Raw genomic sequence first — 26,782 nt, 5'->3', positions numbered from 1 at the left:
CAGACCGGCAGGGGAACCGCACCGGGAGGCTCCGCAACATCCACCGCCCCCCGGGACCCGCCGGAGCCGCGCGCTGCCCCGGGGAGGCAGCGGGCCCCGACGGCAGCAGCGGGGGAGCGGGGCTCGGCCCCTCTTGCCGGTTACCGCCTGCTGCCCTCCAGCACTAGAACTCGCAGGCGCTGGGGAGGGGGTGCTGTGCCCGGGGCTGGGGCAGCAGAGCTGTGTAACACACCTGGGCGGGGGGTTTTGTCCGGGACCGAGGAGCTGTGCACAGCGCCGGGGTAGCGGAGCCAGCGAGCGAGGGCCCTTTACAGCAAGCGGAAAACGGGGAGACTGTCCCGGCCTTTCTCTTCGCTGCCAGAGCTCCCCCAGCTCCGGTCGGGCACTGCATGACCCCCACAGAAGGGCACCCGGCACCCTGGCAGCGCAGCGTGTGCGGCCACGTAAAGCGCAGTTGAGGAGCGTGCCTGAAGATGCATGCTGTTGCGTTGGTGGGTTGAACGAAAATAGGGGAAATTTGGGAAAAAATGGGAAAAGGTGCAAAAATTTAATGATGCAAAATATAAATAATGCACCACTGCAAGCATAGCATTGCTCAAAGAGAACAGACCTAATAGGAGAAAAGATAAATGCCACAATTCAGTACAAAACCTCACAGTTTAAGAGCCTAGGCTGCAATTAGGCTATGACTGGATCGCACCATTGCAGCTCTCACTCACCTATATATTTTCTCCAGATCCCACCGAGGCTGGTGCGTGCATACCAGGTGAGTTGCCTTGTTGAAAAAGCTGTATGGGAACACCAAACACAGACGTGCATCTAGTGATGCAAAGCAGCTGTAACTCCGGGCTGAGCAGCTGACTAGAAGAGCTTTACAGCTCCTTTGCATTGCTAGGGAGCATGAAGCAGTCAGAAACACACCACTGAATCTGATCTGCAGCCTTGCCAGAAGTTCCACTGAGTATTGAGACATCGGTCCTTGTTTTTTCTTTCAACCGAGCATGAGGATGCTGCTGACCACAGAAGAATTGCTGAACTTCCATAAGAATCTGGGCAAAGCATGAAGAACTCTTTTTCAAGGAGGCTTCAGTGGGAGGACCTGCTGTTGGAGTCCTAAATCACAGCAGAGATGAAGCGCTCATCTGTTCCATTTTTGGTTTATAAGTAGGCTTGTCACACTTTTCTTTGTATTTTTGGATGGCAGCTTCAAAAATATCCTGTGGTTTGCTTTACAGTTGCCTAGTAGGGAGTCCATTTACCTCTGTGGGTATTTATAGCATTTATTGGGAGACTTCGTAGGCTCTACCAGCCACCTTGCCTTAACATTAAATGGACTAGTCTAATTCTGCCTTTTATTCTCCTCTCCATCTTTGCCTGTGAAAGGTAACAACAAGCCTCACTGCTCAGCGATTGTTTGTGGGTCTCAATCCTCTCTCTAATCCACTTGAAACCGTGACCTCGCAGCAGTTACAGCTGAAGCATGTTGCAGCAATCCTTTTCAGCAATAAAAGACGGTGAGAGACGTCACGATGGCACCATTGACCACAATTTTCCAAAGCTCAGACTTGACTCACAGAGACCAAAACCTGTTCAGGATCGAGGTGCTTCTGAGGTGGCTTCATTATAGGGTGGAAAACACAAGGATGCTGAAGTAGCTTTGTGTCCTGTGACACAGAGGAGGAGTCAGCAAGCAAACTATGCTCAAGCACCAGCTTTACTAGTGCTGCATTTCTTCCCTGCTAGCCTGAAACCAAGCCTGGATGTATTCAAGGTGAAAAACAAACCCTGCCTTTAAGTGAGTTTTCTTAAGAAAAAAGAATACAAGCAAATTCACTAGAACCAAGAGAGTCCCTACTCTCTCACTGCTGGATTGATACGTTTTTCCCCAGCTGCTTTCAGTGCATAGATACCCGCCTGAAAGGCTCTGTGTAATGACAATGAGGATGCAGGCAGGCTAATGGTCCTGCCATGTGCAACCTGCTTTGAACACTGCCCACTGGTGCATCTCTGGAGAAAGCTGGATCCAGCCTAACAACAGGGTTTCTAAGATGCCCAGGATGCTGCTGACAGTGTGGAGAGGAATAGCTCCTGAGAAGAGGCCAGGATTTGTTCTTACGATTTACAAGTTTTATCCCACCCCTCATTTTTTCCTCTAAGGATACATATACCCTCACTATCCCTGATACTAAAACTTTAAAAAACATTAAACATTAAAGTATTAATTGATAGAGCTGCTGACGGAATGAACCATTTCCAGAGAGTTTCGTCGGAAGCCCAGCTGCTGGGGTCAGTAGGTCTGAGTGCTTTCTACCTTTGTATCACAGTTCTGCGTTGTGGCATTTCTTTCTTTGTTCTTCAGTAACCCCCAAGTCTTTGGTAAGTTCAAAGCTGTTGATATCTAACAGCCCAAGAGCCAGTAACACCCTAACAGCTTCGCTCTTTCTCAGCATGCAGATTCCTTACGGCCTACACAAGGTAGAAAGAGCCACAAACTGCCTATTTGTCCCTGTCAGTTTGGGAGGTGTGGGAAGAAGAAAGGTATTTTGTGGCAGGTCACTGCAAACTGCTGAATAAAGATGGTTTTCTGGAAAAGCAAAAGGCATGCATTGCCCCAGAGGAAGGGAGAAGGTAATATGGTGAGGGAAAGAACTGAGGTGGAGAGAATAAAGCACTGAAAATCTGCAGAAGAAAGGAAGAGAGGTACAGAAAAGTGAAAGAAGAAGAACATAGAAGGCACGGGGTGAGAAGGTGGGAGAACACGTTAGATGTGTCAGTACTGCTTTGCCCTTCAGCCAGCAAACCAGTAAGTGGAAGCTCAGCTGGGGCTGGGAGCATCATCTCCAGATGATGGGTGACTAATTATTTTGGAGTTCAGTGCCTTACTGGGCCCCCAGACCCAAACATGCTGTTGCTGAACAGAGTGCAAACTGGCTTCGTGGATGGGATGTGAGTGGGAGGTGAAACACGCTGCATTTAGTCTGCCCTGGCAATGGAGCAATCCAAGGGGCCCGGACATAACCTGGAAGTTCCTGCCAGGTGACCAAATGGAAAGGAAAGGGAGAGAAGAAAGCGTGGGGCTGGCCTGGGTATCCTGGCGTGAGAAATGACGCAGGCAGTGCATGAGATTTTGTACAGAGAAGAAGATAGAAGGATGCTTGGGGAGTGCGTAGAAAACGACTGCCACAATCTCCTGATGCGCTGTGAGTCCAGCCTGCAAACAGTACAAAATGTACCACCTTTTACTGCATACAGTCTTAGGTGGTTTTCCCTTTTGGCCTTTCCTTCTCTTTCTAGGTGGTCCTTCTCATAACTTTCTGGAAGCCTCCTTTTAGGAGATGCTCACAGTGAAACATGAAGAAGAAGAAGAAGAAGGAAAAAAACCCACCACAAAAAGAGAAAGCCAGGAGGACAAAACCAAAACACAAAAATCCTCCAGCCCCTTTCCTCCCCCCCCCCAACCCCAAACAAAAACACCTTTCTGTGGTTTAGAGCGAGCAGAGCCGGTATTAGTTCAGCTCTCACGAGAAAAATTAGCACAAGTAGTGGCCCCTTTGCGTGAAGTGGTGTCCAGGCCTCTCCTTCCCTTCTAAGAGCAGGGCTCTTCCCAGTAACAATGAGAAGTTGCTTTCCAGGAAAGCGAAGGTACAGGGGCTGCCCAGAGCGGAGTGACCTAGCATGGCTGTGGGGAGCCGTGTGCTGCTCCTTGCAGGTGGCCAACCTCCAGCACAGAGCTGGTGCGCTCCCATACAGAGGGATGCTGTGCTTTGCAGCTGGCAGGATTGCTCAGCATGAGCAGGCTTAAGGGTCGGGAGCCATAACCAGTGATGCAGTGGGTGCCCCACATGCTGCTGCCAATCCACCTTCATTCGAGTCTGCAATACCCTCTGCTGTTATGGTTTTCCCCCACAGCCGCCGTAGACACCGTGCTTATGTGCTTCAGATTGCGCCCGGGGCTCCTGCATGCTCCTTGCCTGGGCCTGAGGTTCAAGGAGCGGTGGGGAACACAGGCATGTTCTTCCAGCACCGTCCGGCAATGTGCAGTCTGACGCGCCTGCAGGCAGCAAGGGCAGGAGGCGAAGTTGGGAAGCCAAGTGAGCCGGTGTGCTGCTGAGCCTGGGCGCCACGGTTGCCATTGGGAAGCTGGGCTTTGCAGAGTGGCTGCTGCGGGGTGCAGCGGCCTGCAGCTGAGCTGCAGCGAGCAGTGGCTGCAGCACTGGGCAGAGGTAGCTCAGTGGGACAGAGGGATGCTTTGCTGGTGGCTGTTCAGGCTGCTGTTTCAAGGAAGGGGCTTCCCTGTGCAAAGCAGGGCAGGTGGGCACAACCGGCCCCTTTCCTCACAATCACATAGGCCCAAAAAGCTGAGATTAAACATACCCAATCTTCTGCTTTGGGCTTTTATAATATGCAGTTATTTCTGTGATAAGACAAGTATAGCAAGACGTTGTATGTTTATTATTGCCAAACTCCAAATGCAGAGGAGGGGAAGAAAGGGAAGGCAGTTCCCACTTGTTGCCAGCGCAGTTATGGCTCTGTACATACCGTGGTTTGGTTGGGGGAGGAAGACCCAGCAGTCAGTGACCTTCTAGGTTTTCAAAGAAAGCACCAGGCTGCATAGCCTGGAAGGTATTTAGGTCAGATTTAAGCAGCTGCAGAGGAAACAAAACAGCCTTTTGTAACTGTACAGCAAACCGCTCCCTCCCCTCTGAATCTGGCCTATATGTCAAACACCCTAGAGCAGTAACAGAGGAAGATCTGGGACTGGGGCAAGGAGCTACCAGCCCGCTACACCAATGGACTTAGATGTGAGCTCCCTGGGGCTCTGTGGCCCCATAAATCTGTAACCACCTCAGGTAACTCCTCCCAACATTGCTGCCTACCAGATATAGAGGGAGAAGCTCAGTTAAGGATTTAATTGAGGCCTATTGCTTCTTCCATGTTATCCCACATTTTCAGGCCACGTTCCTGGAGTGCCATCCAAAAGTGGTGGACCTTGCCTGGAACACCCCTGCCCATGGTTCCCCAGATTTGTTCCCCCACGCTGAGACAGGAGGTGATGCTGAACCCTACTCACAGGAGACTTGCACTGAGTTCTGACCTATGCCCACCTGCTCCAGGGTTTTCCCCAAAGCAAACAAAAACAGCCATGAGGCCACCCCGAAGGAGTGCAGGGAGCAAGCCGAGACACAGACCCCAGAGCAGAAAGGCCCTAAGTCATTGCTGGACCTAGAAACAGGGGCTTCCTTGGCAAAGGAAGCTGAGCCTCTAAATTGAAGAAAAATAACACAGAAGGCAAGAAGGAGTATAGCTATGGGCTATAATTTTGGGAGCGGTTGCAGCAGAGGCATTGCAGGCTGTTACCAACTGACAGCAGTGTCTGTTGCATTAGACTAATTTCCAGACTGGTCTACTTTGCTGATGATCACAGGACAAAAGACCCTGTCACATTAAGCATTGTTGCTTTGTTAAACATCTTATCTTGATTCAGAAACTGCTGATGGTTGGGAAGCTGCCATCACCCTAAGTAAACTACTCAAGCACTTAACTACTTTCTCCATTGTAAAATGTATACCTCACCTCTAGACTGTTTTTTCTTGTGCCATTGTTGGGCAGAGCAGCTAGCAGAGGAGCAAAAATTTAATCCTACACAGGTATATTTAGGCTTTGATCATATCAGTCCTAAGCTCTCCTACTCCATAAGATGTCTTCGAACACCTTAACAGTCTTTAGAGCTCTTGCAGGAAGCCTCTGCAGCTTGTCAACTTCCTCCTTGAAGTGTAGGTGTCAAAACTGGGAATTGTTTCACATCAGTAATCATATCCACGGAATTAGCAGATGCTATATAATCTCCTGCAATGTAATCTCATTACACCTGCTCCGCATTCCCTGCTTATACATCTGAGGATGCAATTAGCCCTTCTGACTGCAGCGTTGTGCTGGGAGCTCACATTCAGCTGCTCCTGCATCGTGAGTCAAACCTTTCCTGGAGTCACTTCTTCCATGGACAGAGCTGCCAGACAAGAAGCGTGGCTCATGCTGAGTAATTTACCATTGGGCTGTTTCAAAAACACACATTATGTGCTTGTACCAACTTCAACATTTTGACACTTGCTGGCTAGTCAATTTTCAGTCCAGTTACTACAAAATTTGTTAATTTGGTATCACACTAGTTTTTTTAAAAAATCAAAACACAGTGTAAGGTTCTATCACGTTCCTTCCTGGAGCCATATTACGTCAACAGCTTTTACATTTATCAGCCAAATCCATAACCCAAACCTATAATTTACATCTCCAAAAGTTACCAACTCAGTTTTATGGATTCTTTTCCATAAACACAAGAGACTTGGCAGTTACTAGAACTCTTCCCTTGTTTTTAAATGATCCTTGTATGTGTCGTTTCCTTATTCTGTCTGAGGTCAATAAGGAGCTGGTAGGCCTGTAATTACAAGTGTCGGATTACTTCTGGTTTTCACTATTATTTTGTTTTAGCCTATGGGGAATCTGCCAGATTTTCAAAGTGAAGGAAGGTTAAGTCTAGACAAGAGCTGGAGAGAAACTCCTCTCCTTCCCCTGCTGCTTCTCAATTAAATACATTAAAATAGGTGCTTACTCTAACAGTGTGTACAGGTTTTGTAGAGAGCTGGCGAGTAGCTTGCTCAGCTAGTTAACCAAAACAGATCCAGGGGATGGGAACCAGCAGAGACTCCTGAATCTGTCCCAAATAGGACAGTTTCTGATTAAGGAGGAAATGGAAAGCTGAGACAGGAAAGAGTTTATTTGATGATGGGTGCTCATATATAATTTATAAGCAATAAATGTTTCTAGCTATTTCATTAGTTGCAAATAAAGTGATACAAATGTGCACCACTTGCAGCTGATGCATGGTGTGTGCCTGGGGCTGCTTCCAGCTGAATGGTGGTAGTTCACGTGGGGATGATTTAACACTCCGGCAGCCCCACTATCCAAATTCTGCTGCAGGTTAATCCCTGGAGCAGATGCACACCACTTTTTCAACCACTCATAGCTTGGCTTATTAACTTAAACTGTCAAAGACTTCCATTTAAATTATCACATTGGCCCCAGACTGTGGTGGGTAAAGAGCCAGCATCTATTTGTTTCTCCCACCTTCTGCAGGGCTGGAGAGCTGTGGGACAAGGAGTGCAACAGTCACATGCTTGGAGCAAGGGGAGAGAAACCAACTTAAGCCATCACAGCATTTTTTGAGCTTAATACGTCAGTGGCTATTTCACGCATCAGAAACTCATTCACATCAGTGAAATTCAACAGAAAATTAGGGAAAACCAAAAGTAAAGTACACCACCTGAGGTACCTGGATGGGTCTGCAGCTATTGAGCAGAGCCTGGGATGGCAAGACCTCTCGGGCTACAAGACATTCACATCCTACCTCAACTCCTCCTATGTGGGCAGCTCATTTAAACCCTTGTGACTCCTTGAGACCATCTCCGAGGCAAGCAAGGTTTGTGGATGGAGCTCAAGGGAGGGAGATGTCCACGTGGAAATGTCCACAGGGTGCAGATCCGTGGTTCAGCCCCTCAGTGAGGCCTCTCCTTCTCATAAGTCCTGTTCTCCTTCCAGAACAAGTCAAATTAGGGTATGAGGCCTTCACCTCCTCAACCTTGTGCAGAGGGAAGGAATGAGAGGGCAGCTTTCCTCAGGTAGGGGGACACCAAGCAGTGTGCATGACAAGGAGCAGAAGACCCATCAGGGATCCATGCACTGGGGAGGTGGGGGCTTCCCTGTGGTCATTAAGTGCCTCTCTGCTCCCACCGACCTCACTGGGGGCTGCCCAAGCAGTGCCTGCACCCAACACCAACAGCTCTGCACTTACCAGATTTCCCTTGTCTCTTCGCAGGCATCCTTCCCCTGCTCTGGGCTGCTGGAGCAGGGAAGGAGCTGGTCCCTGTCCCGGAGCAGGAACTGCTCTGTGGGCCCCGACAGCACCCCAGACCTGCCTGCTGCCCGCAAACCCAGAGCCTGGGAGCCAGCATGCTGGGGCTGATTATGGGATACATTTTGCCCTGTGATCACTTTTATTTTCCTGTCCATTGTAGATTGCAGCATATCCTCACAATGTGGGGCTTTATATAGAGGTGCATCCTCTCTATATCCTCTGGAATAAATCAGTTAAGCTAGCAATAGCATAGGTTTTAATTGTATAACTGCACAAGAGAGTTTGGGGTACAGGGGTATTACTAATAAATCACCATAAACAGATCAATATGTCAGTACTTCAGTGCTTGAATCCAGCCAGCTATGGGGAATTTGTCCCTTGGTAGCAATCAATCTGCTGTACTTAAAGTTTCCTCACCAGATCTGCAGCTAGCACAAACTGATCAATGCTGTTCCAAGTCAGCTAAGTGTAACAGCTTTGCATGTCCCAGTGTTCACCCTTGCAAGTCTCCTCCTCCTTTGCAAAGATACAGAGGTTAAATTATCCTTTGCTAAGTACATGGGATATCTCTAACTCCCAGTTCTTGAGCAAAACCAGCCTTTCTTACCACCAGGCCAGTGTAGCCCAGCCAACACCCCAGCATCTTGCTGGGTGGAGTTGTAAGTTAGTCCTCCACAGGCCGCAATTCCACTGCAGTAGCCTCCAGCACTTCTAAGAAGTAGATGCACAAAAATTAGTTTTGTGAGCCACACAAATTTTGCCATGCATCCTGCATAGGACCCTCCTCCTGGGGTGGGGTTTGCTGGTGCCGAGGGAGATACGCAGTCTTGCAAGATGCTGGGCTGTTCTTTCAGAGGGGTAAGTAGCATTGCTAGAGAAGACATGAATGACCGGGAAAAGATTTCAACAATCTGGCTTTGGCTTATAGGATGACAGTCCTGCTGCCGAGGGAGCACCCAGAGCTGCGTGCCAGTGCAGCCTTCTCCACTGAGCTCTATCCCACATCACCTATTGCTAATTGATGTGTTCTGTGAGGAATTTTTCCTTTCCCATGAGGTCCCTGCTGATGGAGCCTTCTACCAGAAGTGACTTGGGATGCAAGTCACAGGAGCCAGAACTCACTAGAGAACACATCCTTCCCACTCAAGACCCAGAGGTCATCTGTGTGACCCAGTGCAAAGAGAACCCAGATCCTACTGGCTGCTGGAGTGGAGGAGAGGGTCCAGGGTGAGGGGGGAGAGGGTGATGGGAATAGTAATGAACATACTACCAGGGTAAGCATTTTTACACCAAGATCCCAGGGTTATCCCAAACAAGGCTTGTGCCTGAAAATTGGTGTTAAGCAGAGGTCAGGGGTACCAGATAAATTTGGTGACTACCACATATCTACAAGCTCTGTCCAGAGCGCTAGGCTGTTAACAAGCTCCCTGGAACCAGCTCTCAGCATGTAGCACTCAGAGGATGTTGCTTGTGGGTACAAGTTCTCAGAGGTGACATTCCCCATGTCCTGGGGACGTGAGTCAGCCAAGGCCTGGGGACCTGGGAGTGATACCCTGTGCTGTGCTTTCATGGCTGGCTGGACAATGCCACAACTTTTGATGGATTCATTCCACTGCTCCCCAGAGGTGGGTCTGGCTCAGAAGGATGGGCTGTGTCGTGCTTCAGGTCTGCATGCCTGATGCTCTCTCCTTTTCAGATTGCAGTTAAATGGCAATGGATTTTCCTAGCCACAGCCCATTGTCACACCAACCACAAAGGTTTGTGAAAGGGGTACACATCACTTGTGCTCCTGACATAGGGTTCTATTCCTCAAGAACCACACCACAGACAGAAGAACTGCAAGCTTAGCAGCCACTGCCTAACAATTACACTGCTTTCTGGTGGCTTGTCATGAAGAAGTTCCAGCAATCCACAGGAAGACCCTGCCCTTTGTAACAGCAGCAGCGATTGATTAGTGAATGCATTTTACAAATCTGTTCTACAAAAAAAAGCTCTCTTGCTTTTTACCTTCTGTAATCAGACACCCACCTCTGACGGTTGTAGGAAAGAAGCTGTAGATGGTACTATGGCCTCTCTCCTTCCACATGGTTGCCCAAGCGCTTGTGGTCTGCTTTCCTGCTCCTCCTCCATGGAGGCCTAAGCAATGCACTGGACTTTCCAAACCTGTAAGAATTCATGTTCTAATTTCTTTTCTAATGGCTTACCTGGAGGGGAGGTTGTGAGCTGCACAGCTCTTATTTCTTCTCTGTGATGGGTCCCCAAGGTTATCTTTCAACTGCTGTGGTGCAGAGCCTATTTTGCCAGGATGAGTTTGAGCTAGGGAGGAGAAGTGGTCTATAAGCTTCTATGCTGTTTTCTCTCAAGCTTTGCAGGCTGTTCTGAAAATGTATTGTGTAATTTAGGAGACTGATGTGCTGAACTGAGCAGAGAGTTTTCAATTACCAATATAAAAATGACTCCATAAGAACAGACATTCATTCTGCTCTCACCAACTGTTCCACCAAGGTGTCCAACTGCTCACAGCATGGTTTGACACTGCTTCATTTGACTGCTGAATCCTTGACTGAAGGGGAATGGTTGTGGTTTGCATTAGGAGGCCTCGTAGACTCTGACTGCTGGAGGGAATGCAGAGTGCCAGCAAGCAGTATTCCCAGCCATACTCAAGTATTGACTTTCTTGAATAAGCAGCCACCCCCTTTCTGGGCAACTAATGAGAAAAACTGTGCAGAAACCTCTCTAGCTGAGAGGGGTCCATTTTTGCAGAAGAGGAACGGAGCAGCTACGGCAGTGCTGTCTGCTGTTTATATGCTGCAACTTGGCCCCACAGTAGTGTCAGTTCACAGTATGGGAGAGTGACTCTCGCCCCTGGAGCAATGCGATTCCAGCAAGCGTTAAGAGTTCAGAAGAGCTTCTCCATCAGAGAGCGACAGAAGTTCAGCACTGGTGTCAAGCACTGAGCCTGTTTGATGTCACTACGATGCTCCTGGGTCACAGTTAAAACATCTCACACTGCGCCAACTGCAGTACAGGCGGTTTCCATAATCAGTAATGCATCTTCTGGAGGTAGTCAAGGTCACAGCCGTACCTCCATGACTGCAACTCCTCACAGATTCCTATTGCGCCCAGTAGGTTGATTGCAGCTTTAGCCCCCATGGACATCAATAACTTCTCGTTACTGTTACAGAACCCCATCCAAGGCAGGCTCCCTGCAAGGCACAGACTAGCTCTCCACAGCTCCTCCCTGCCCCGGGCACCCAAGGGAGAGCTTGCAGGAGCTGGGTCAGGCCAAAGGCTCCAGGACCAGCTGGAGGAGGTGGAGGCTGCCATGGTTTCACCTGTTTGCACAGGTGAGAAGCTTTGGAATCGGGAGAAGGGGGCAGGCTGGGTTGCTGCAACTGGGGGAAGAGCCAAGCCAGGAGGAAAGCAAGTAGGAGCCCTGTTGTGGAGGGTCGTGTGTTTGGCAGGGCAGTCCCTTGCTGTGTGGTCAAGTGTGGGGAACTGGGAAATGCTGCCCAGGCAGGGGAAGCTGCGCTCTTGTGCCCCCACCCCATTTCGCAGCTGGACCCCCGGAGCCATGAAGTGATGACGGAAGACAAAGATGGCGGCACTCCCCCGCGCGCTGCCTCCCTCGGGCCGTGACGGCTCCGGGCCGGTGGAGAGGCGGAGGCCCAGGGCGCCCCGGGGAGGCGGGGAGCAGGGCGGTGCAGCTGGCGCAGTCCGCCCCGCCTCCGGGCTGCGTTCTCCTGCCGCGGCCTTGCTCTGCTGCCCGGGCCAGACAGAGCGGTAGGAGGGGGCCGGGGCGCAGCGTGCGGGCGACGCGGGGAGCGGGGCCGGGGCGGCCGCCAGCAGCCGCAGCGCTGCGGGGGCCGCTCTCGGCGTCGGACGGGGAGGCCCGCACCTCGGAGCCAGGGGGACGCCAGGGTCGGAGCTCTGCTGGGCCCAGGCAGGGCGGGCCCGGGAGGCAAGGTCAGGCTCTGCCAGGAGCCCAAGTCGTCAGGCAGGCCTGTGAGGAAGGGCCAGGTCCATGGTTACCCCAGGAAGCCAGCCCGCAGCTGTCAGGATCAGGCCCGGTGAGGGCAGCTGGGGTCGGACGTAGCCCGGCAATCAGCAGGCAGGGACAGAGTCCCTGGGGCTAGGGCATTGCTGCTGGAGACCAGCAGTCCTGCAGCATTGCTGGGGCTGGTTCTGGGACGAGCTTAAAAGGGCTCGTGGGCAGGAGAGAAAGTTGCAGGGGAGGCCCCAGGTGTGGCTGATTGTGTGCTCTCAGGGCCCTGACAGCAGCCTCCCTGCTCAGCCCACCCCCTCTGTCTTCGCACTTTACAGGGGTCTGGGCTCAGGAGGGACTTGCTGTACAGTGATTTTTAATTGCTGTGGGGTCTTGGGGCTATTTAAGGGAGCAGAGGCCTGAGACAAGTCACTGGGAAGGGGATATGACATGAGAGATTTGGGGATGGGGATAGTCAGGCTGCCTATGGGGGGTCCCAGGGTCAGAAGGCCTTGGGGGTAAAGGGGAGATATTCAAACCACCCCCGAAAGATCCCCAGAGGCTGGGTAGTACTGGGCGGGTTTCATTCAGGAGCCTGGGGTTGAGTAAAAGTCAGATGTATCTCAGCGATTGCCAGGCAGATTGGCAGTGATGAGACAGGTTTGAGGTCAAGTGGGTGCCTAGCAGGTTGTGGTCTCATATCCCATGCAAGGTCCTTGGCCCTGAGGGGTGCACAGGCGGGTGGCAACGGTGACCTGCTGTGTGGCATGTAGCCAGCTGCTCTCTCGAAGGTGCGGACTGGTGGTGTGAAAGAGGAGAAGCACCAAGGTAAAAGAGGAGAAGGTGGTAACAGTCTAGTACTGGAGGCAGCATCGTCATTCCTGAAATTGTCTTTTTGGTCCAGGACAGGTGCCTGGCTGACTGCAGCTAGCTGGGGGAATTCTGCATCGTTCCCTCTTGCCAGATCTCCTGTGCCTTCTGGTTGGGTTGCAGCTGCTGCAGAGACACGGAGAGAAGACTTTTTCCTCCTGCATAGTGAAAGCTTGTTTCTTCCTAGGAGCATCGCTAATATGTGCTGGGAGGAGGATTCCCCAAACAGGCAGGCAGGGACGGCAGCTGGGGATGTTGAATGGGGAGCTATAAATCAGTAAGCTGCTAATTAAGACCACAGGAGGCTGGTAAGTTACTGAAGGCCTGTATTACTCTCTTTCAGAGCTGTGGGCCATTAATAAGATCCCTGGGACCTACTCCGAGCACGTGGCTCTCCAGGGACGTTACTTGTGAGCACCCTATGCTGGGCATGTTCTCAGAGTTGAAGTTCCCTGTGCCCTGGGGCCATGTGGCAGCCAAGGCCTGGGGACCCTCAGAGGGACACCCTGTGCTGTGCTTGCACGGCTGGCTGGACAACGCCAACACCTTTGACAAGCTCATTCCACTGCTCCCCAGAGGTAGGTCTGGCCCCTCAGGACGGTTCTTGCTACGTTGCAGGGCTGCACATTTGATACTCTCTCCCTTTCAGATTGCTATTATGTGGCCATGGATTTTTCTGGCCATGGCTTGTCATCCCACCGACCTGCAGGCTCCCCCTACCATTTTCTGGATTACGTGAGTGATGTGCGCCGGGTGGCAGCAGGTGGGTAGTTGAAGGGACCCTTAAGGAGATATTTGTGCAGGGGATGCTATATTGCTCCTGCTCCTTGGAAAAGGCAGGTAGCGTTTACTGCTAGGATTGGGGTTAGTTCCCTCTGCTTCTCCCTAGCCTGATGTTAGCTGGTGCTTTGTGACCACAGATGGAATAAGCATCCTGTTTCTCAGTATTTTGTGAGAGGAAGAAACAATAAGCCCTGGGAAGCAAGTGTTTCTATACTAGAAAGCAGTTAGTGGCGAAATGGTGGATGCAACTACATAGTTCTGCCAGGCTGACTTTTTGTAAGAAGCCAGTGACCTCTAACCAGTGTTAGGTATAAATTGGAGACTTCTGTTTCTCCCTGATGACAGCTTGTTGCTTGCTTTAGTATCATACAAAGAAATCTGAAAGCCAGGGTGTCTTGGGCTCCTAATAACTCCTGATCTAACTGCCCACCTATATGATCTTGGGGGAGGCTGTGGCATGTGCAGTTTTGCATCCCTCATTCAGTATACAGAGAGCCTCTAGAAGTTCTTTGACATGGCAAAAGGTAAAACACGCCTTTCAGTGAGATGTATTCCATATGGGCAGCACTGATGAAGTGGTATTTTCTTGTAAGCCTCTCGGAGTGCCCTAAAAATGGACTGAAGATCCTGATGTGCTAAATGGTGCAGAGAGCTTTCACTTGGAATGATCATACTTTCCTCAAGGCAGTGGACCTGGCTCTGTGTCCTCCCAGCTCTTGCGGAATGCCCTGCAGTAGGATGCTCTGTCAAGGTCTCTCGCTTCCAGCAGATGCTGCCCAGTCAGGCTTCTTTGCTGCTTCTTGCCAGTCTTGTGTCTGGCAGTGAATGGGAATTTGCTGTACTTTGCCATACAGAGAGAGCTTCAGAGCCTCGTGGCTTAACTACCAAGGAAATGAGGTGGTAGATGCTTGCTTTCTTTAAAATTGGCCTACTTAGCCACCGTGTTTCTGGATTAGGAAGCAAATTAAGCAGTGCAAAAGCCCTCCTGGGAGAAGGGGCCCATGTTGGTGGAGAAACGGCAAGGTGCCGCTGCTCTGGTTTCTAATGCAGCACTGTTTTTTGTCTGTTGCCACTTAGCCTTGCAGTGGAGACGGTTCACCCTGATGGGTCACAGTATGGGTAAGTGGCTCTTGTCCTTGTAAGCTGTGAGATCTGAGGAGCTGGATTGGAATATTTATTATATTGTGTCAAGTACCAGGTTCCTGTTTGTGAGTGATTACAAAATCTGTACCCTTGTTTGAAATGCCTCTGCTTTCAAGACCCTGTACAAACAGTGGTAACTCTTGCTGTGGGCCTTTCTCCCACCCCCAGGAGGGAACAGTGAGAAGTGAAGAAGGGTAATCTACGGCAGGAGAATTTGCAGCAGGCCTTTCTGCCTGGTCCCTGAAAGGCCACAAAGCCTGGGGACAGCAAGGCCCTTCTTGGTGGGTCGTGGAGCTTGCTGAGGGGAACTGGATTCCAGGGTCCATCTCTTTGTCCCTGGGACATGATTAGGTTTTGCCATGATTTGGGTTTTTGCTCCCTAGGGCTGCTCTGGCCACAGCTCACAGTACCTGTTCACCGTACTGTTTCAACTAGTAACTCTTCCCTGGCCTTTGCTGCCTGAAAGGGAGATGGGGATAGCGCAGGATGGGGAGTCCAGCTGGCCAATAGCCCTGCTTTCTGCCTGCATCCTGCCTGCTGGGAGAGCTTTATTCTGTTGCTGGGGCTTTGTTCCTTGGTACAACATGCATTTGTGCTCCTAAGGCAGCTCCTGCTGTGGGGGAGTTTCTGTTACCAGGGGTGTCCAGTCCATAACTGAGCACACTTCTTTCCTTTACAGGTGGGTCTGTGGCAGGAATGGTGAGTAAAGCATCCTTTCTTCATGGGTTTTGTAATTTCTGCAGCTGGAACAACAAAGGGGAGAGGAATGGACAGACTGTGTGGGACTTGGATCTCAGGGGAGGAGAGGCCCTTCTCTGACCCCCTCTCCATTGTAGCAGGACGAAGACATCACTCAATGCTCAGCTTTCTCTTTCTCTCATACTGTTTCGTCTCTCCTCAGTTCTGTTTCCTTTATCCTGAGATGGTGGACACGCTGATCCTGCTGAAAAATCTTGGCTTTCTGCTAGCGCCAGAGGTTAGATTTCACGTGTCCTTCTCCCTCCCTTTTAAAAATAAAAAGAGATGTGTTTTTTTCCTTCCTCTCATTTGTTCAGAGAAAGCACTGATGTGACCAGTTCCTGGCAGGTCACACAAGTCTCAGGGCTCTTCCTTTATGGCAGGCATAGATCTGCTCCTTGTTGCATGGACTGAGGTCCCTGCTTAGGGTAGCCCTTGGGGGACACTTGGTAGTGCTACACAGCCTGCAGTCCCTTAGCACCAAAATTCACTTGTCTATGCCATGCCCTTCTACAAAGGGAACTGGAGCTTCTCTGTCCAAGCAACTGCCAGCCGAGGTTGTCTTTTTGCCAACAGCTTGTTGGGTGACCTGCATGCAAGGTTGGTGGATTTCTTTTTCTTTTTCTGTTCCTGGCAGGACATAAAGCTGCATTCCCAACCTGCTACCAGATGCTGGAGCTTTGGTTGGCAGAAGTGGGACAGAAGTCCAGGGCCAGAGAGACAAAAGATACCAGATTTCCCTTGTTTTTTTGGACAGTTGTCCTCAACTCAAAAGTGAGGTAGAAAGGGGTAGGAAGAGATTGCAGGAGTAAAAAGTTAAGTTCTTTACAGCAGTGCTTAGCTTTCTGTTCCTACCTTGCCTTTTAAATACTGCTGTTCCCTTTTCCCCAGAAATGGGCATTTTTAATATGATGTCCATAACTGGTAGCAGTTCTGATTGTTGCTGAAGGGCAAAATGTCCTCTGCTACCCTCTGAGAAGGGGTAGAACGATTCAGAAGAGAGGGGTTACTTGTGTTCCTTACCTCTCTTTGTTTCAGGACACTGAGGCATGGCTGAAATCAAAACGGATGGTGATTGACAGATTACTGAGTCTAGAGGCAAAGCAGCAAACTCCCAAAGCACGTAGCCCTGAAGCAGCATTGCAGAGGTGGGTTCCCATCTGTCCTCTTCATTTGCTGCCTGCCCTCACCTTGGACAGAGTTATGGCTACTTGAACCAGAAGGGGAAACTGTTCCTCTACTTCCCCTTTCAAGTCCTCCTCTGGAATTTCAGCAAGACCTTTTGCTTCTGCTGGTAGAAGCTGCTGCTGCTTCCTGCTCCTCTCTGAAGCACTCTGAGAGCTCCCTGTCACCTTGTCATGCCATTTTTGCTTGGCTTCCTCCCTTTCCCAGCAGAACAATCTCTCTGCCATGTCTCCCCCAGGCTCTTAGAAGCAAACAGACATCTGACAGCAGAGGGTGGGGCAATCCTACTGCAGCGAGGAGCAACTGAGACGCCCGCCGGTAAGGGGCTGCTTGGAGACAGGGCTCATCACAAGGCTGGGCCAATGCTGGGTGTGGGAAGGGAGCAATGCCAACAGCCATTGTCTTCCACAGGGTACAGGGTGCCCTAGCTATAAGTTTATGCAGCCTGAATGGGATCAATTAGGTCTGAAGGCAGAGCACTCCCTTCCTAGCAACTGGGGTTGGTGCGCGAGTCCTAGAATGTGTAAAGAAAAGGAATCAAAAAAAGGGAAAATATGAATTAATCGTATTCCTCTTGTCTCAAAAAGTCTTGGGCAGACCCCAAAGGTGAACAGAAGGAGAGCAACTTGTGCAATACATGAAAACTTTCTCTTGTTTTTTCATTCCAGGCCTGGTATATAACAGAGACATGAGAGTCCGTACGGTGAGCATTGCTTTTCTGATGTGCCCCCTGCCGCTTCTGAGCCCTGAGCTTACAGAAGACTCGGAGATAGTGGAGGCCTGTTCACTGAGCCCAGGCCTTGCCTCCACCCAACTCTTTACTTTCTGCTTCCCTAATTCCCACATCTCTCTCAAATGCTGCTGTTAAAAGAGCCTGCGCTCGATCATTAACTGACTCAGCTTACAGTCACTGGAAAACATTACAGATTTTTTTTTTTTTAGCAATTCCTCTGCCCCAGGGCCTCCTGGCCACATTTTTCTGCTGTTATAACTCTTCAGGCAGCTGATGGATGGATGCTTTAGGTCAGCTTCCTTGTCAGGTCATCTGTATGAGAAAGGGGGAGAGTGGAGCAAAGTCCTTGTTTGATATTTTGATAGCTTTGTGCCACTTTTGAGCAAGTAGGGCCGCCTCTACCTGTGCTCCTGCCAGGCTATGAAAGCCAGAGTAGTGTACTGTCTCCTTTTTAGTAAAAGGATTTTTAAAGCTTTTCTCTGCTATGAGATCATTCCCATATGTGCTATATCCCAGCAGGCAGTGTTGCTGGCAGCCCTGAAACACAGCTGGACAGAAGGAGCCTTTGCAGAGCCAGTTATTCTTGTGTGCAGCCTGGCCGCCTGTCATGTCCCAGCACAGCAGCTTCAGGGCCACAGCCACGTCTGCCTTCAGAGCTGCTAGTGTGGCAGGGGTCAGGGACACCCACTGCCCCCAGCTGCTGTCCCTGACTTTGCCGCTCTCTCTATCTTTGCACCTGCAGCAGAATCGAGAGTCCTTCACAGTGGAGCAGTGCGTGAAGCTCCTGCAGAAGATTCAGGACCGTGTTCTCATCATTGTGTGAGTGAGGCACAAGCCAAACCAACCCTCGTTGCCTCCCTGTAGCCCTAGGTAGAGGGGTGAAGGTTAGAGAGGAGTCCTCTGCTACCCCTTCCTCTGCAGCAGCCACCCAGACCTTTGGGCCAGTTGGCACACCAGTACAGCCTCACATGTGAGAAGCATTTCCTAGCTCCCCCACCACTGCCTTGGGCAGCAGGCAGAGAGCAGCTGGCAGGTCCTCCTGCTGGCCTGGTGCTGCATTTTCAGGCTGGGCCTCCCTGGTGCAAGGCCGACCAAGGAACTGCCTGACCTGTCCTGTCCTCCCCCCACTCATGCCTTCACATTGCTGTCCCATGACTTTCTGTCCCTTGGCCCCACAGCAAGGGACCATCCTGGCAAACACACAACCCTCCACGGCACCACTTCTACTTGCTTTCCTCCTGGCCTGGCTCTTCCCCCAGTCACAGCAACACAGCCTGCCCCCTTCTTCAGACCCCAAAACCTCTTCCCTGAGCGAACTCGTGAAGCCATGGCAGCTTCCACCTCCAGCTGGTCCTGGAGCCCCTGGCCAGACCCAGCTATTGCAAGCTCTCCCCTGCAGTGCCAGGGGCAGGGAGGAGCTGAGGGGAGTAGCCAGGGGCTTGTGCAGAGCCACACATGCTGTTAAGCTGATTCTGTCAGTCCTCTGCATTTTTCCAATACCCTTGGAGGGCAAGATGTGCAGGGCTCTGGCTCCCTTGGCCTCTGTGGTGCTGTTAAAAGACTCTAGGAAATGAAAGGAAGTGCTAGAAGTTGAAAAATGATATGCAGTTTTGGCTTTCCCGGTCTTTTAAAATTGTAAGAACTTTGAGATTGTCCTGCTTGTCCAGAAATGCAACATCATGGTGAGGACAAGTCCTCTAGGCCATACAGAGTACATGCCTTTGAGCCTGGGGTGTCACCTTGTCCCATCACCAACAGGACAGTAGGAGACAGCATGATCTTAGCTCTGCAGGGAAGTCTAATGGTGGCTTCTCCAGGAGGACTGCCCTGATACCTCCATCTCCAAGTAGCGCACACCCTGTTGAAAACAGAAGTATGGAATGGGGAAAGGGACAGAGGGGAGATGTAGAAGCTGGCTGGAAAAAAAAAATGAAGAGCAGAAGACAGGGTGGGGGCAGGGACTGATGTACACAGACCAGTTAAGGAGCCAGCCCTGGGGGGTTTTAATCAGTCTCCACTCTGACACTACTAGGCAGGCACCCAAGGTTTTAAATGGATAGTTTGATAGAAAATAGCTGCTTAGCCAAGCTGTGCCGTGCTCCTCTGACTACCCTGTATTACCCTGTAACCCTGCTGTTGAGAAGCAGCCTGGAAAGAGCAACTGGGTCTTTCACTCCATTGTCTTGGGGACAGGACAGCAGCAAAGACAAACAGAGGCACACTGCATGCTGTACTGAGGCTTGCTGTTGCTTTTCAGAGCACAAGATGGACTCTTGGTACCACACAAGCTCAGCAGCAGAAATCACTTTGTGAAAGCTCTACAGGAGGCAATTGAATCTACCCTCAAAGAGGTGAGAGCAAATTCCATCCTTGCATCTCCACTCCAAGTGCCACCAACCTGGGAGCAGCAGCTAGGAAGCAACTCACCTTGGTGGACAGCCCCTGCTAGGTGATTTGTCCTGAACATCACAGTCCTCACATGGGGGGAAGCCAACTTTGCCCCTGCTGCTGAAGTCCCAAGTCAGTACTACTGGCCTCTGGACCCAGCTCTTACCCAGTCCTCCCAGCCCTGTCCTGCCTCACCCCCTGCACCCTGAATTGCCACACAGCAAGCACAGCTTGCCCAAGGGAACACTTGGTCCACATCTTATGTCTTCTCCCTCCAGCACATCCAGCTAGTAGAGGTGCCTGGGAGTCATTTTGTGCACCTGAATGAACCAGAGGTGGTGTCTGGGATCATCAGCAACTTCCTGACAGCACAGAATGCCAGAGCCAGGCTCTAGGAAGAAGGGTCAGTGCTGCAGCAATCCAGGAGAACAGTGAGCTAAAAAGGAGGTTCTGGAGGAATTGTCACCGTTCCTACCTCACACCCAACATCAGTTCCATGGTACCTTTCCCAAGGCTTAGCTCACTGCAAGGTGGAAGCAGGTTTGCCAGGGAGTTCCCTGGGGGACAGCTGAGCAAAATATCCCTGTTGTCAAAGGGAAAAGGAATTGTTCCTCCACTTTCAGCTCTGTGAGTACAGGGATAGATGCCCAGAGTGGCTTTCCCCTTGCTTTTTCCTAACTTGCACCCTGAAATGGAGCAGGAATACAGGCAGAGGCATCTTCCATGACAGCAGCAGCAATACCAGCTATAGGTGGCTCATCTCAACTTCTTCCTGAGGATGGTGCAACCAGTCTCCTCCCAGGATTAGACCTAAAAAACCAGGAGCATTCTGCTTCTCTGCTTACTTCCATGGATGCCCAAGCTCAGAGGGCTTCAGTGTCTCTGTTCTGCTGTGAGAGCTGCTGCTTGTTTAAAAGTCAGCTTAAGTAAGAGCACACCTGGGCACAGAAAGCCATTTTAATGAATGCCTAGGGAATGAGTCACTAATCCTCTAGCTGAAGCAGCTAGGAGAATACTAATAATGGAAAAGTTGTCAGATTATTTCTGTCATAAATAAAGATTAATCTTCCACCATTAACTCTGTCATCTTGACTGTATAGGAGAGTGAACCTCCTTTCTTTTGGGATGCTCACCCAAGCAGCTAAAACACCAGTCTTAGGAGGCAGTGATTCTTACATGCATTCTGCTTTAGGTAACAGCATATTAAGGATCCATCTGCCTCCTAGTTAAATTGATGCAAAAAGTCAAATAAAGCAAGCAGGTCTGGCAGTCTCCCCATGCAATGGAAACTGCATTCATAGTGGGTTTTCTAGGGGAGAATAAATCTGTTTTAACCCAGCTCTGTGGAATTTACCAGCATTTCCACCTTACATTCATGGTCACACCCATATTGAGGCTGCAGGCAGTAAAAAGATGTGTAGAAGCCTGGGTCTGGGTGCATTACAGCCCGTTCTGATCACTGAGTGCACCGGGGTGAACAATCGTCGAGTACGAATCTCCACAAATATGACATGGGTGGTACAAATGCATTGCCCCACAGCTGGATGTGCCTGTTGCCATCCTTACCTGCCTCCTGTGGGCTGGTGACAGGTTAAGTGGAAATGGGCCTTGGCAAGAGTCTGGTTTCTCCCTCCAAAGCGAGGCTGACCTCTCACCTTGTTCTGGTGATGGTGCTGAACAGCAGAAATTGCCATAGCCCTGCCTGTAGAGGTCCACACACAGCTGAAAAGACTGGGCACCTCAACACCTGTCTGAGAGGAAGCTGCCTGGAAGGTAAACACCAAAGGGAAGGGATAGCACTCTGTACCACACCGCTGATCTTTGCTTGTGACAAGAGGTCGGGGAACTTCCCAGTCGGGCTTTTCCCAAGGTCACTTCCTCCTCTTCTTACCCCCAGATAATATGTGCCGAGGAGTACAGGCATACAAGCCATGACTTTAATCACCACCCCAGCACACAAGAAGCTGTCCCCCACAGCAGACCACAGGAGAGAGGCATTCCCATGTTCTGAGAACATAGCAGCAGTTTATTTACAGTTCTTCAGCCATTCACTGCCCCTGCAGAAGTGGTGCTAGGTCAATCCCAGCTCTCACCAAGCTTTAGGAGGGACATGGGTGTCAGGGAGATGTCACAGGTTGCCACAGGTACTGCTTCAGCCCCTTGACCTGAGCACCCTGGGAAGTGGTGATGCAGAGCTGGATGATGGCCAGGAGAGCAGGATACCAGTGCAAGAGAAGAAAACTCCCCCTCCAGTGGCAGTTGCTGGGATCTCCCACTTCAGATCCAAGGGCAGGGAGAAGCTGAAATTCCTTGAAATCCTTTGGCACATGAAGGCCACAGGCATGTCTCCTGCCCTCTCCAGCACAGGCATCTGAGGAAATAGCTCGGCATGGCTTAGTAAGGCCGAAATTTGCGCTGGGCTCGCATCAGCGCAATTCTCTGCTTGTCCTCCTCAAACTTCTTCCTCAACTGGGCAATGTCTGAAAGATGCAGAAAGAGAAAGAGGACAGGTCACACAGGAGCAGCAGATGTGGAGAGCTTCACTTCCACACACCAGGAGGGGCTCAAGTTCTTACAACCACAAACACACACTTCCCAAAGGAGGTCCTTTTGCATCTGGGCCAAGTGCCAAGCTGGGGCTCCGAGCCATTCATCTCTGGCAGTGCTGCAGCACCCCCTTGGGGAGGAAAGAGGGTAGTTTTCCCTTTCAGTTGCTGCCTTTGTGCAGACTGAAGAAACATCTATTGGAAAGCCATGACCTGCGCACTCTCCCGCAAAATATTCCAGCAGCGCTCTTGCCAGGACAGGCGGTGGCAAGGGGCCCCCCGCCAGCCAAGAGCTGGCAAGGCCATTTGCACAACCACCCAGCCAACTGCTCACCTACAGCTGGACCTGCCCTCCACTGAATGAAAAAGGACACTTTTTAGGACACAGTGTGAGAGACAAGAGATACAGGCAGGAGTAGGAGGAGACTCGGACACTTACGTTCTCTCTTAGTCTCGCGATGCTGCCAGGCATAGAAGTTGAGCAGCTCTTTGCGTGCCCTTTTCTGCTTCTCCCTCTCCAGCACCCGCAGGCTGGCAGCCTCTGTTCGGGGCAGGCCAGGCTTCCGGCCCTTCCGTGTTACCTTCACCCAGCCTTCCTCATCTGGAACGCCCTCCTCCTTGGCCGCTTTGGCTTCTTCCTGTAAAGTCAGGAGAGTGAGGCAGCTCAGTGCAGACAGGCTGCCAGCCAGCCTGATGCACAGCTCCCCTACAACCCCCTTACACACGTGCAATGCTACAGCTCCTGCTTCTGCACAAGATTTGAAGGAAGGTGTGGGACCAAGGGCGCATGCATTCAACTCTCAGTTACAACACTGCATGCCAGCCAGGACCCAATTTACTTGTTGGTACCTATTGTAAGCCCTGGGTGGAAGGGTCAGGTGTTGTGGACCAAACCAGGACCTGACTGCCCACCAGCAACTGGGAGTAAAACAACCTTGACAACCACTGTGTTTCCCTCTGCCCTTTCCACTGAGGCCTGGGCACCAAGAGATGCTCTCTTCCTTTCCTGTCCCCAAACTAACTGCTTAGCTGGGTTGCCTCCCCAGCCTAGCCTCACCTCTTCTATCTTTTTGTCATAGTCTTGCATATAGGCATCCACCTCAGCCTTCAGCTCTTCCTGATCCACAACTGAGGCCGCATAGCTGTCAATCCACTCTGAGACAGAGAGAGCAGAAGTCAGCAACAGCCTCTGTTAAAAGCAAGCCCTAGCATGATGCTTTGGGCAGAGATGTTCTTTGGAGAGAACCGCTGTGGAGGTGGACATAGTCTGTTCATGTTTCTGTTCAGCCTCCCCACTGCCACAGCTCAACCAACTTGTGGCCCAGCCTACAGCCAGTAAACGATGGTAAGAGCTTGCAACTTTCTCAAGCAGGAGTGGGCTAGTCTTAAGCCAAAGAGATGCAACATTCAGGGCTGCCAGTGGGTCACATCCAAAGTGCTATCATCTTGACAGACACCTGGTGCCTGTTACTGACTTCCATTTTGACGGTAAGACACAAACAGTTTCTCTGAATTTATGTGATACTGAAGAGGTGTAGGGGAAAAACTACCCTTCCATGGTACCAAGTGATCCCATTCCCCCATAGGGTCACTGGACCAGACCACAACATCCTGAATAAAAAGATTGCTACCTTGTAATAATAAAGCAGGACAATGAAACACTGGATGTCACCCGTCTCAGTAAAAAATGGTCAGAATTAATCTGGGACGTACAAGGTAGGGTTCAGTGATGAATGGGTATAGCTTTTCCCCAGCACTAACTAGCAGGAAGATAGCTAGGGCTGACTTACTGCTAATACCAGTTTTCACAGGGTGACTCTCTGTTGATATCAGCAAGGGACTTTCCCGTGACAGGGCCTTGGCTGCCTGGACACCAGCTGGTTTCCTGAACACCACATATGCTACTTGAAATCCCTAAAAGAAAAAGACAGCTAGGCCACTCAGATACACCAGGGCAACTGGTGATGCAGAAAGGAGCTACAGTACAAAGAAAATAAAATACAATAAAATAAAAATGAAACCACAAGTTACAGTGGGATAGCAAAAAAAGATAATGTAAACTTAAATAAGTAATGACATTGCCCAATGTGCCCAAATCGTTTCCCATATGAGAATGTTCCAAATAGTACCATTCAGTGCTTGCGATTTTTTCCCATTCTGACCACTAAAGCATCAGTATTCTCCCCTGCCCCAAGCTTTACCGTTACAGTTTTGCGGTTGAAGAATTTGGACGTGAGTTTTTCTTTTTTCTCTCCCGGCTCTGGCTTCTCACAAATGTCCACAGACTGGACACGCCCGCAGCGGGTGAACAGCCTAGACAGAGAGTCCTAGGTGCAAAAAAATAGAGAAGAAAAATGGTATAGGAAAGCAGGAGTAATTCCTCTCCCCACCCTTTCCCGCAGGGACTACAGAGCGCACTGGGAGGCTCTCCGGTACGACCCCAGCCCCTCTGCCCACAGCTACCCCGAGGCACGCCTGGCTCCTTCGCCCACGGCCCGGCGCTCCTGAGGCGATGCCCTCGGCTTCCAGCCGCCCCCGCCGCCAGGCCGGGCCCCACGCTTCCCCCGCCGCGCCGGTGAGACACCCCTACCCCACTCACTGGGCTGCAGTACGGGGGGACGTTGAGTACGAAGAGGGTGCGGTGAGGGGGGTGCGTGGTGCCGGCCCCTTCCCGCACCTGGTGCTCCTTCACCAAAAGACAGTGGGGCGAGCGCTGCCGTTCCCCGAATTTCACCGTCAGAGCTGCGGGCAACACACTGGTTAAAGATCCTGCTGCCAGCCCGGCCACGCTCCCGCTCCCTCCCCGCTGCCCAGCCTCCCCTCCTCACCCGTGTAGCCCGCCGGTGCCGCTCCAACCACACGCTGGCCGATGGCCGCCATCTTAGCTCGGCGGGAAGCGGTGGGGCGCGGGCGCCGCCGGGAGGTGTAGTTCCTCGGTCGGCCGCGGCCCTGCTAATGGCGGCGGCGGGTCCCTCAGGGCGGGCAGCGCCTTCCCTCCCGCCCTGCGGGACCCGCCGCCGCCCGGTAATCGAGTGTAACAAAAAGGTTTCCCCACCCAGAGCATCCTGTAAGATGCTCTGTAAGAAAGCTTATTACACACCCTCATTTAGTTTAACAGCCTCGAAAATGAAGGCCTGAACAGTGTAAAAGACAGCCAGTGTGCTTAATCCTAGAAAGGCAGGTAAAACAATAAATAAGTCTTGAAGATATATAAAAACATTCAAAGACAACTGTAAGAACAGCTGGTTTTAAAGACTCTTGTTAATCAGGAAAGGAAAAAAAAAAGATGACCTTTACAGAGAAACTTGTATTTATGACTGAACGGAAGAACAGGACCACTCCAAAATAAATATTGAAGCCACACACGTACAAGGTGAAAAAAGATCAGTGAAGGTAAGAAATAACATGGAGAGTTGACTCACCAAACAACTATCCAAGTTAATCAACATTATCAGAAGAAATGGTACATGCAAAAGCTATTAAAATGTACCAGCCAAACTTGCAAATTGTGGCATCACTTCGGAAGTCAGCGTGTTTTTGAAAAAGAAACACTATTACAAATTACCTACCACCTGTCCTGGCCAGCCATACTGAATTAGTGCAAGCAATCAGTTTTTCATATGTAAGTTTATAAACTCCAACAGCCCAGGAAAAAAAAAACAAAACCAAAACCAAAAAAAATACATAACCATGCTGCAAGAGAGCAAACGTGCACAGATGTGAAGTCAGAAGGTGGTAGGTGAGCTCACTGGAATGCAAACAAGATTAGCATGACACTTGCAGGACAGCCAGGAGAAACTGGAGAGCTGCAAAGTCAACTGGTTGAAAAGGACTAGGAACAACCAGTTACTCTTCTTTCAGTGCTCAACAAAAGAAGCCACACTCTTTAAGTGTTATAACTTCAGAGAGCTGACCGAGAACAGGAAGAGCAATGCACACCAAGACACTGCTGCAAGACAAACATGGAGTGGTGTTTCGACAATCATTGACTTCACAGATTAAAAAAAAAAAATAATACTGCCATAGATCACAGAGCTAGAGAATAGAGCAGTAGTTCCTCCAAGGAAGGACATTAATGTCATTGTAATTTCTCACAGATAACCTAAACACAATGCATAATTTACAAAGTGCATCTTGCTATCTGGCTTTTGGAATGGACATGAATCTATTAATTAAAAAAATGCTTGAATCTCTCCTTTCAGAAGAGAAAAGATAGGCACTCAATACATATGTCTTCACATTTTCACAGCTTTTATCTAGCTGATAATGAAAGTACCCTACTTCACCTAGAACAGATGCCCTGATTTCTAAGTTTTGGTGGTTTTTTTTTTCTTATAAAATTACTTTTTAAATTACTAGGCTGTCATTAACATAGGCCCTTGTTCTTCTCTGTGACAACAGAATTGGAACTACGTAGGGACACAAATTGCTCCCACTCAGTAGCAAGAACCAGTTACTAATTTCAATAACCCAGATTAAAAGGCTTAGTGTATCAATTCTCT

At 50.4% G+C, this 26,782-nt stretch overlaps 2 protein-coding genes across 2 annotated transcripts; one reads left to right on the top strand and one right to left on the bottom strand.

The window, feature by feature from the left end:
- Window positions 1-13,185: 13,185 nt before the first annotated feature.
- SERHL2 (serine hydrolase like 2) lies at window positions 13,186-20,129 on the top strand (the record flags this gene model as incomplete). The annotated part of the gene is made up of 11 exons (XM_082012996.1): window positions 13,186-13,342; window positions 13,414-13,527; window positions 14,625-14,666; window positions 15,370-15,389; window positions 15,592-15,666; window positions 16,467-16,576; window positions 16,852-16,931; window positions 17,282-17,316; window positions 18,089-18,165; window positions 19,604-19,697; window positions 20,013-20,129. The coding sequence occupies 11 exons, from the start codon at window positions 13,186-13,188 to the stop codon at window positions 20,127-20,129; spliced, it is 921 nt and encodes a 306-aa protein (XP_081869122.1).
- Window positions 20,130-22,128: 1,999 nt separating this feature from the next.
- RRP7A (ribosomal RNA processing 7 homolog A) lies at window positions 22,129-25,160 on the bottom strand (the record flags this gene model as incomplete). The annotated part of the gene is made up of 7 exons (XM_082007973.1): window positions 22,129-22,214; window positions 22,720-22,918; window positions 23,338-23,435; window positions 24,071-24,194; window positions 24,482-24,607; window positions 24,880-25,022; window positions 25,109-25,160. The coding sequence occupies 7 exons, from the start codon at window positions 25,158-25,160 to the stop codon at window positions 22,129-22,131; spliced, it is 828 nt and encodes a 275-aa protein (XP_081864099.1).
- Window positions 25,161-26,782: the final 1,622 nt, after the last annotated feature.

Source organism: Phaethon aethereus (assembly GCF_964289735.1).
Source record: "Phaethon aethereus genome assembly, chromosome: 1".
Lineage (NCBI taxonomy): Eukaryota > Metazoa > Chordata > Aves > Phaethontiformes > Phaethontidae > Phaethon > Phaethon aethereus.
The sequence above is the reverse complement of the archived record's forward strand: the minus strand, read 5'-3'. Positions and strand labels throughout refer to the sequence as shown.